Genomic DNA, 11,926 nt, shown 5'->3' with positions numbered 1-11,926 from the left:
ATTGTATATTATTGTACGACAATAAAAATATATTGTGAAACAGAAATAAATGCTAGATCAGCGATTCCCAAACTTCAGTCATTCGCGTGCCACCTTCACGATTTTTGCCATATTTGCGTACCACCTGAACTATTACTTACGTTTTACTTAATATTTTTCTTTAAATCGACTCATTTTTTATTTAAATAAATTCATTTTAAAAGGAAATTCCATAACACTGGGATAAATGAAAAACTAGTATCACTTACCATAATATTTATTTCAAAACAATATTTTTCTCATCTCAAAATAGTATTGTTATAACAAAGTGGACCAGTGTTTAATTGGCGGCAGATAATGTAATATATTTTCTTAGAATTTTGTTCTAATACACATTAAAATAAATATATAACTATTAAAATAAAAAAGTTGTCTGCGTTCCACCTAAAATAATCTCGTGTACCACTAGAGGTACGCATACCACACTTTGGGAAACACTGTGCTAGATCATTACAATGCACTATTAAAGGAAATATAAATATCTTGCTATTAGAATATTTTATTTTTTTCTGTTTGGATGGCATTTTTTTAGTTGTGAGTATAATTGGTTGTTGTGATTGCTGTTAAGCGCAAAACTACACAAAGAGCTATCTGTGCTCTATTCACCGCGGGTATCGAAACCCGATTTGCCAATACATTTGACAAGCAAATAATGAAAAAAAAAATAGCATTTATAGTATGAGTATAAAATTTAAGAACAACGATGCTCAGTACTTACACATAATTACAAGAAACTTATGTAATTTCTAAATAATTTCAAAGTTGTTCTTAAAATTGTTACAAACTCATGATGATCTAGTTCAAATCTCAACTTGAAAGTTTTGTTTTTACTCGTTATTTTATATAATTTTTGTACAAATTTAAGCAATAGACGGCGTGTTGGTTGTCAGCATTCTTATTGGTAGCGGGTTTTTGAAATGTACGTTGCGTGACGTTAGGCTAAAGGGAAATACTTTTTAATTTTATTTGTTATGTAACAGTATTAGTATTATTCATAACGTGGGTAAGTAATTCTTTGCAAAGAAAAATATTAAAAGATAATATGCTACGATTTTAATTTTTATACAGTTTTTTCTGTAACCTTTTTTCTTGTGTAGGTTAATTACGTACTCATTAAAATTTAAATCACACATATTGCTCTATTTTATATTATATAAATTTGATGGGAATAACGATTACGTTTAAAAACCAGTAACTTAGGCTTAACATGATAATAATTAATATTAATAGCAAAACTACTACTAGTAGTTTCACTACTACTAATACTATAGCATTGGCAGTGCTATTGCTTTGGGTTGGAACTGGAAGAAAAAGATATTTGTGTCTTGTTTGAACAGTCTCCTTGCTTCTGTTAGCAGTTAAGACAGTTTTATTTTTTACAACAACAGGGTGGTTGACTTTTCTTTCGAAATTGGACTTTGGAGTGGGTTACATTAAGATGGCAGATGCAGTATATTTGACGTTAACTTGATCAGTTAATGATTAAGAGAAGGCTTCGATTATTTACACTTTTACAGATATTTAATTCTAAATTATGAAGGTTTGGCAGTTTGAGTTTTTTTTTATAAATAAGTTTAATGGATTGGACAGGCAACAGGATCTTTTTTTGTCCATAAAAATTAGTTAAAATAATACATATTATGTTAATAGTTATTATACATGACATTTATATTTGATGTATGCCTAGCAAAGTTTTTTTAACTTCAAATTTCAGTCATTGTTTACATCCAAAAGCTTCAGTTATTCTGAAGAAAAGATTTCTACGAACACATTAGGTAACACTGATAATAATAGTAATAAATTAGAAGTCTGTCATTAAGTCTTTTTATTATTTAACATTCTGTTAATAATAATACTGTTATTAACAATAATAGCAAAACATTGGTAATAGTATTCCTTTAAATATTAACTAACCTGGTAATGAATATTTATTATTACCAATATACAAATAAGAGATGGTTTTGATTTAGGTTAATATTTTATTTTACTAATAACAGTGTTACTGTTAACCCAAATATTGGACTAAATACTATTTTGTAAAATGTTTCTAGCTTTATATTTGAACTATGGTTCTGCATACTATAATTGGCAGTTCATAACTAATCTAGTAGTTAGTACTACTACTAGTACTATGGAAGCCTAATCTTAACTTAAAGAGTATGTCAAAGACTTGCATCTCTGTTCTGCATGTATGATTATAGCACTGATACTGTACAGCAGAGCTTCTCAATCTTTTTCAATATCATTCACCCCTATAATTTTTTTACAACAGCTCACTCACCCCAGTTTAAAAAAAGACAAAGTACTAAATTAAAATGCAAAATTCTTTATTATGATTTCAATATGCATCAAACTACAACTAGAATAATGACTTTTTTTACTCTTCAACTTGTTGTATAATTGATAATACTCATTCACCCTGATTCTGATCTCATTAACCCCTGGATGAACCATTCACCCAGTTGAGAAGCACTTCTGTACAGTGTACTACCACAAGTAACACAAATTCATACTTACTAAGAGTGAGAATTTCAACATTGATGTATCACTCACTCATGGATAATATTGTATAGTATCACTACTGGTAAACAGTAATGTATCATTAGTCAAACATAAGGTACAGTTAAAAGTTTTAAGTAAATTATTTTTGGGATTAGCAATAAGCTATAAGGCATTATATTTGAAGCCATAGGAAGTAAACATGTGATACTAGCTTTAGCTGAACCATATTAACCTCCTTCTGTGACTTGCCTGAGATAAATTGGGCATCCTCCATGTTTCAGAAAATATTTCCTTAAGTTAATTCAGGCAAGTTATTTCTTGTCATGTTTTTACTTATTTGCCCAAAGTTATTTTCATGTTATCATGTACTATAATCAGTGCTTGCTTAATAGTATTGGAACTTTGGTTTGTGCTGATGTGTGTCAGATTTATTCTGAATTAGTTATCATAAACACTGGAGAAAAGCATTCCTATTCTTTGCTGCAGTTTCAATGAAATAATGTATATCACATATAAATTCAGATATGTAACATTTATTTATCGGGTATATTTTGTGCAGAAATATAATAATAGATCTTAAAAGAACTTTTTTCTGTTAATTTATAAGTATATGCTGCCAAAAAGTGAAATAGAAAATGGACTTTTTTTTTTTAGTTTGCTTCCAAACAAAGCCTAACACAGAAGAGGTTAATAGAGTAAAAAAATAAATAAAAACATTGGGTGATATAACTGTGAATAGGTTCTGTAACTGTTTCCCTTATGCATATAAGAGAAAATTCAGACTTAAATATGCAAATTTAGTCAGGCTGGATTAAGCAAGTGACAATCAAAATTCATCAGAGGCTGAATGTTTGGGTAAATGTTAACTTACTGTAAATATCTAGCTATTAGTATTAGTGATACACTTTGTATTAATACTTTTCTGATAAACTTAACAGTTATAAAGGTTAATATGATAAAATGTTAATATTGATATTATAACATTAATTTAACTAACAAAACAATTTACAGAAATGTGAGAATAATATATACTGTATAAAATCATTTCCGTAACTGCTTACATTGGGTGTGACTATTGTAAATTGAGCTCATAGAAGTGAGATCTAATGGTAATAGATGTGAAGACATAGCATTCTTTTTCTTGAAACATAAGTTAGTTAAGAACATTTGCAGTTGAAGAATTGCTTTATGGAACCAATTTTGGACTTTTTTATTTTTTATGAATAATGACTTATTTGAAAATATAGTTTAAAATAAGTCTTGTTCTCTGCATCTCATTAGTCAAGTGGGTAGAACTTCCCTACAATGCTTGTTTTGGGTTTTGTGCAAAATATGGATGTACAATTTTAAAGCTTTATCACCATGATAAATATTCATTGGATAGTATAAGAAAAGGAACCTCATTAAGGATACTAATTAGCATGGATAGGATAGTTCTGTAATGAATACGAAGTACAGAAATTGATATTAATGGTTTTGGCGGGAACAAAACCATTTGGGAAAAGTATCACAAGAAACAACTATTTTTTTATTCTGTTCTCCTGGTGTTTTATTGTTTCATTTCATATCCCACTCAAGTTTAATACATTCAGACACCTGAGTAGTGATTTATTCTACAGGCCTGCTACCCATGATGATTGAATCACAGGGAAATAGCTGTTTATGAATGCTCTTAAATTTTCTGCTTCTGTCCATTCAGCAGGTATTCCTTCAATGCCATTTTTGTACATGGATGGTTAAACTTAGCCTCCTACCTAATTTAGAGTTCTTTAAAGAGATTGATAGCTTGTAGTTAAATAAAATACTCAATTATATGGTGAAAAAAATCTAACTGTTTGTCACGTGCTATACTTATGTATAACTTATGGTGTTTCCATTAAATTTTCATTTTTGTGGCTTGTGGTTTTACTGCATAACCTACATTTGATTAATTCTTAAGGTACAACATAATAGTGATGGCAGAAGGCAAAGAATGTCCAGTAAAAGTTGCTGTAAGATCTCGACCATTGTCTGTGAAAGAAGAGCATGATGGAGCAACACGTTGTCTTGAATTCATTGAAGATAAATCACAGGTGGTAGTTGCACTTGAAAAGGGATTTACCTTTGACTATACTTTTGATGATGAGACAACACAGGAGACTGTTTACAAGAAGTGTGTTGCACATCTTGTTGACATGGTCCTTCAAGGTAATTAGTTCACAATATTTTATAAGGCAAAGTAGACAAACAAAATATAGTGGTTTTATATAGAGCAATTGGAATTAAAAGACATTGAAAAGAATCATTACTTTGACAATTTTGTGTTTAATGAACTATGTGGCCAAATTGTGAAACAATATTTTTTTAGTCTTGTTTTAATTCTAGATATGTATGTTTTGCTGTGATTTGTGTTTCTGATCAATTTACTTATGAAATTTACTAAATATTTATTGAAAAAGCTCAAAGTCAAATTGAAATAGTAAGAAGTGTTTAGCTTAATAATACATGCAGCAATGGATACCCATTTTAAAATAGATGTGTCTGTGGAAGTTGGTCCTACAGTTTGTAACATAACATATTTAAGGACAACAAGGAACTTCTTGGTCTATCTAAGCTGTCCCATCCACTAAAACTATTAAAAAAACAAAAGAAAATCTCACAGTTAGCTCTTATCATTTATATATTTATCTATCCTTCCCATTCACTCCCTTAAATGTGAAGGCAACTCATTCCAGAGGCCAACCACCCTAGTAGAAAAATATAACTGTCTTAGCCGAAGATGACTTCTATCCTGCCAAAATTTATATTTCTGCCCCTGGTCCTATCTTCTCACCATTAAGTAGGAAAAAAAGATTATGCATCAACACTATCAATTCCCCTAACCCTATGGAGACGGGCCATTACCAAATTAGCACAGCTCATATGGAGAATGATACACAGTGCAACAGTATTTATGATAACTCTGAGCTTTATTAATGTATCTTCACAACAAGTGGTAAGATTTTGTTAAAAATTACAAGTATTTTCAACACAAAGAATAGAATTATTTTAATTAAAGATTTGTTATTATATTCTAGTTACATGCACTCAGACTCTGAATATTTCAAGTATTATCATCAACGTATTGTGCAGTGAAATGTTTAGATTTAAAAACAGAAAAAATGTACATACCTTTTAATTTTTTGTTGAATAATCTTAAATCTTTTTTGAGTTATATTCTTAATTGTACATTTTTACTTTTTACATATGTTTTGTTTTCCTTTACTCTCCTTTAGCATTATTACTTCTCATGACACGTGTCAATGGGTGTTTTCAGGGTTTTTTTGGTAGCAACACTTTAGCCTGTCGCTATGGGTCACGGGTGAAAGGCCATGTCATCTCGTTTGTTGAATTGCATTCAAAATTTTATTGAACTATTATTTTATGAATTTATGTCAATAAGTTTGGTATCAAATTGTAGATTATAATCCAAATTTTATTGCTGTACATTATTCAATTTCTTAATTTAAAAAGTAAATATTAAGAAAAGCACTTAAACATTGATTTTTGTGTGTCACATGGTATGTTGAATACAGCACTGGTTCAAATTAGATGTTTGTGATGTCAAAATACAAAGTCTATAGTTTCATATGAATTAGAAGCTTAAATTACCAATATTAAACTAGAATATAAAATAAGAACCTTGTATCTTTTCTGTTTACTGAAATATTGCTCATGTACTGAATCAAACACATTGACCCCGCTCACTTCTTTTCATTTTTGGAAAAGGTCCCTTATATACACTTACTTGTGTATATGACATGTGTTAGGATGCCATCTCATTCTTTCAAAACAAGATTTCAAGGAGGTAGGTTGTGTCTTTAGTCTGCTAGAAATTTCATATTTTGTTTAGGCTGAAATACAGCTTAGTTACTAAACTTGATAAATTATAATGGAATTATATGGTATTGATATTGTAATTTATGATTTTTTGTTTAGTCAAATGTATATATAAAACCTAAAAAAAATATTCATTTCACATCCTCTATGTGTGAAATTTCTTAAAAACTTAGTGGGCTACGAGAAGCAGCAACCAAGTACAAAGGTTGTAACAAGAAGATGTAATTGTATTCTTTACTTCTTCATTTACTGTTCTTTATTTTTAAGAAAAATAAGTTTAAGAACTTGTTTGTAAAAAGTAATGATCTGTATACATATATAATGTATAATAATAGATATGTGTTTATTTTACAAAATACTAGTCTACTAAAACACAGCCAAGACAGGTTACTTTGTAAAGCCTAAAGGTCAGTTTTATACCATTGAATATGGTAACATGAGTGCATGTTCACTACATAATTGTAACTTCTGTATTGTTAGCCAAGCATGACTGGAAGGTCAATATAATAAAAATAATAAATGTATAACGTTATGAGATTTAGGCTATTTAGACTAAACTTTTGAGTTATAATTTGTAGTTATTCTACAACGAAAAAAGTATAGTTTATATTTATTTCCTAATTTTTTATGGCAGTTATGAGGTGGGTAAAATTGTCAGACCCCATATAGTTAGGGTAGAGAAAATAACAGATAAAATATAAAGTTCTACTGAAAACAAATGTTTGAAATGTTTTTAGAGATTACACAAATAATATTTGAGATGAGGAACAGTTTTTTTAATTATGACATGAAAATCACTTTGCACTTGGACTAGTAATGAAATAGACTTGATATTTTAACAAACAAATCTTTAGTAAAGAATACTTCATTAAAAATTCTGGTTTTCTGTGTACAAAATACTTGGAATCATTACTAAAAGTGTACCAAATTTTGTGAAGATACACATAATGCATTAAAAGTTATAGCATAAATACTTAACGTGTGCAAATATGTATATGAACCTGTGTATTTCATACCGAGCTCGTTGCGAAAGGGTAAATATCTGAAATCGTAATCTCACTTTAAAGTTTCTCATTAATTTTATCAGTATTATCTGGTGGTCTGTAACAAATTCCCACTAAAAGCTCTTTCCCTTTATATCTGCTAACAGAAACCCAAATTAATTTAGTCTCCTTGCTATTATCTTTGATATTCTCATCTTCAACAGAATTTAACTCATATTTTACATAAAGCCACTCTTCCCCCCTCTCCTTAGTACTCTATCCCTATTAAATAAGCTATAACCCTGTATTTAAAAGAAATTTCTGTCATCAAAATTGTTTACACTTAATCACGTTTCAGTTATTCCCATAATATCAAAATCCTCCATTCTTACCAGTGCTCTAAAGTTCTATTTTATTTCTTATACTTTTAGCATTACAATAGTAATGCCCCCCAGTGGTACAGCAGTATTTTTGTGGACTTACAATGCTAGAAACTGGGTTTTAATACCTTTGGTGGGCAGAGCACAGATAGCCCATTATGTAGCTTTGTGCTTTAACTACAAATAAACACAATAGTAACAATTAAGCCTAATCTTAGAACTAATTCTGTACTTTGTTTTTATGTTAAACGTTTCTCTACATCTTATTTTTTCTGCAATTGGTTTATCCTGGCCCTCACCACTGTCTAGTCTTAGTTTAAAACTTCCCTTACTGCTGAGTTAATAGCCCTTTCTAACAAGCCAGCCCCTACCCTATTTGAATGTAAATCACCCATTTCAAAAAGCTCCTTTTTCCCATTGCATTGGTCCCACAAGTCCAACCAGCCAATTTGCTCATCCTTACATGTTAACCTAAGCCTAACATTCAGCCCTAGTGACCTACATATAATTTCATCTCCATGGTTAATTCATGATAGTATCCCTGATGCAAATAACTTATGGCCCTTTTCTTTAAATGCTTTTATCACCCCCCTCCCCCTGTATTTAAAAATTAGCTCTTCTGACCTACCTTTTCCTACATATTGGCCCCTATGTGCACAACAAAGACTGCATCATTGCTGACTTCCTTTAATATATCTCTTGATCTGTCAGTTATATCCACCTGTGCTCCTGGATAGCATAGTCTAATTATTTTCTCTCTGTTTACCCTACAGTCTAACCTGTCCACATACTTTATTGAAGAATCACATGCAACTATAACCATCTTAAGTTTATCATTCACATCCTTTTCTGTCCCTTTCCTCCAATAGTTCCTCATCTGTACAAGCTAAAGGCTGAAAGCTGTTGCTTGATAGAACATACTCATTACAATTTAATCCACTATGTTTCTAACTTTCTTAAAGTCATTGTTAGCTGATGTATCCCTTACATGTTAGAGCTTACATTCCTCTTGAAATCCTGCTGCCATTTCTCACAGTTTACACATCTCTATCTATTGCCTCTACTCTAATTAGAGTGGTCTCCAATTTTTCCTCCAACCTGCAAACTCTACAAACATGTTGCACATCTTCACTGCTAGCTTCCTTTAAAGTACACACCAGAGTTCCCAGATAAGACCCATTCATTGCACACAACACACCTAAGAAACTCTGTGCACTTAACTCCTACACTAGTTTTAACCATTGTATTTGTAGCCTGGGAATAAATACTCAACATTAAATATAAGTAGCCTATTGACAACACTGTTAAGCCTAACATTTGAGAATTGAATATATAACAGTATTTAATCACTACTTTATCTTCATACTAAAGTAATTAAGTTTATCTTTAAAATATAAAAATGACAAATAACTAGTATTTACTTTAGTTGATATTTATGTAAATTGTAATAATACAATATATTTAGCATAATTTATAACCTACTTTTAAGCTGAGTTTAATTTTGAAACTAATGGAAGTAAAGTCAAGTAACTAAGTTTATCCTTAAAACATGAAGAGACAATCAACTAGTCTTTAGATTGTATTTATTTAATAAGCCTATTACATGATTTACCAATAAGTTGAATTATAGCTAAGCCTAAAGTAGTGTTACATGTTATAGTACAGGTTACACTAATTAGCTCTAAATTAAAGCTTTAACTCTACTTTTTTTATTTATCAATCTTTTTAAGTCTGGTTTTTATTTTGTTGAATAAATCAAATTACTACAAATGGGAATATTAATATCTTTATAGATTAGAAAATACAACTCCATCACAAAATCTCATTTTGCTGATATTTAATTCTGCAAATTGTAAACTAATACTTTTCTCTAAAAGGATGGGATTCTGAGTAAACACAAGGAAAGTTACTGCTTTTATATAAGAACGTCCTGTTTTATTAAATTGATAGATCTATATAGTAATAGAATAATCATCTGTAATAAAATTTAAGAGTTTTCTATCATTATAATTCTCTACAAATCTATTTTATTAACGTTTGGATTATTTAAGATTATTTTTCCCTGCACTGTTGCCATACTAAAGACATTTTGTTGCAATGAAAAGTAGGATAAGATATTTTCACAATAATGTGCAATAAGAATAAGTCATATTTCATCCTATGTAAATGTTATCGTTTCTACTTGCAATACTGACACGTCAGTGACATTTTTACCATATGAATCATTGGAGATTAACATCATTAATTACCTTAATTGTTTTAGTTAAAGAAACAAAATACTAGACAATTTTATTTTTCAGAACTCACCATATATATAGGGGCTTTAACTCTTTAAACCCAAGCAGATATTGCCAGCATCTCTGGCTGAAAACTAATCTAAACCATTTTATTATGCATAAAATTATGAAAATTCAAGTTTTATAAGGTATGGTGATAATTATTAGGAATTCTTGAAAATAATTCTGGCAGAACGAGTAAAAAATTATCAGCTTAAAAAGTTAACAGATATTTATACAGTATGCTGAAAATGTAAGTTTCCGAAGCAATATCCTTACCTCTCTGCACACAATAGCTATTCCTCTTGTGTCTGTCTTTGAGATTTGGTGTGCCACTAGCCTTTAGCTTTCTCCCACCTAAGACACATTTTAACCTGAACTGCACTTGTGCGAGATGTAATTATTATGTGACAATAGCCTTTCACCAACAGGAGGGTCACATTTCCTTCATGCACAGTAGATCCCCATAAGCACTTGCACTTAAAATTAACATCATTTTTAACAACAATGAATTCTCAATTGACGGTGATTAATACCTTCTCGTGAGGTTTCTGGTGATGTTGATAACACTGCTCTTACTTTGTTTATGGCCAATTGAGGCTTGTTGGCTATGGAGGATATTATTGCCATTGTTCAGTGTGTTTTGAGTTCATTAATACCTTACTTGCCTCATCTCTCAGTCCCTATGTTAGAAGAGCATTCTCTTTTGAAAAATAGATCACAAGGCAGTGATTTTGATCGGCTCTTTTCACCTCCTGACTTTGCACTGGGCTCCTTTTTACCTGTAGAGGACAGTGCTCCTCCTTCAAATCTCTTTGTAGATTTGATTATTCAGTTTTTGTTCATTACTTTATCTTTCATTTACATCTTTTATTCTTAACATTCTTTGAAACATGACTTTCATGCTAAGGATTATCCTGTTTTTCCCCCTTCTCCAGACATGTGTTTATGCTAACACATTTTTGATTCAGCTTTGTTCACACTCTCAAATGCTTTCTCCTTCTCAGTTCCAGAATTTCTTTACTATGGCTCATGGCCATTTCCCTTTTCCATACTTGGATTCCCAATCCCTTGGAAGTCCCTTTTACCTGTTTGGGGAGCTAACCCCTTATTTCCAGTAATTCTAATGCTCAATCTTTTCATCTTGGCAGGGATAGAAATAATGAAATAAAATTACATCTACTTGAGGGAAAGCTATTGGGAAGGTTACATTCCTTCATGTAAAGTTGCATTTCGTCATGAATTGTTTTTTTTATTTAATCCATGCAATATGTTCACTTTCATTGGTCATAACTAAAGGAATACGGATGGACCATGCATTCCCGTATGGGAAAGACAACTTAAAATATGAAACTCCTCCAGCAAAGTTAAATTCCTTGGGAATGTAATATTTTGATCCCTGCTTTGTCCTTTTCTTACCCATCTCCTTTACTACCTATCCTCTCTTCATCTCCTTTCTGTACTACACTGTGATCCTGATCGATTTTGTGAAGGTCTACAGTTGCTACTTTTCAATACCTTGGCCAAGGTTTCATCTTCTGCTCTGTTCCTTCATACTTGGTTCCTCTGTTGTTGGGACTTTCTAAGATGTGACTCACTTCTTTCTATTGTTCATCTTCCCCATTTTTTTCCTGAAGTTTTTGAGGGTGTTTTAACATCCTGGGGACTTGGACTAATGATGCCCAACAACATTTTTCTCTTCCCTCCTTGGTTTCTTGTCTTTCTCAGTCTTGAATCTATACCCATTTCTTGACCCCATGAATGCTCCAACTTTCTCCTTTTTGCTGTTTCTTGTCCTACTTCTCATTGACCTCCTCCCTTTGAGTTGGCTGTCTCACGTCATGTTGGTGACTAGCTCCCTTTGTATCCAGTTGGCTCAGGCTCTATG

General features: G+C 31.1%; 1 protein-coding gene across 3 annotated transcripts in view; it reads left to right on the top strand.

Annotated features, from left to right (window-relative positions):
* The first annotated feature begins 954 nt into the window (after window positions 1-954).
* The window catches only part of LOC106468817 (kinesin-like protein KIF3C), a 57,859-nt gene continuing 46,887 nt past the window's right edge, over window positions 955-11,926 (top strand). For all 3 annotated transcript variants that reach the window (XR_002612727.1, XR_002612726.1, XM_022397172.1), the window contains exons 1-2: window positions 955-1,042; window positions 4,481-4,728. Coding sequence is in view for 1 of the 3 variants with exons in the window: in XM_022397172.1 (XP_022252880.1) it covers window positions 4,497-4,728 (232 nt within the window). In the remaining 2 variants the exon portion in view is untranslated. The remainder of the gene's footprint in view (window positions 1,043-4,480; window positions 4,729-11,926) is intronic.

Source organism: Limulus polyphemus, unplaced genomic scaffold (assembly GCF_000517525.1).
Source record: "Limulus polyphemus unplaced genomic scaffold, Limulus_polyphemus-2.1.2 Scaffold3176, whole genome shotgun sequence".
NCBI lineage: Eukaryota > Metazoa > Arthropoda > Merostomata > Xiphosura > Limulidae > Limulus > Limulus polyphemus.
The sequence above is the reverse complement of the archived record's forward strand: the minus strand, read 5'-3'. Positions and strand labels throughout refer to the sequence as shown.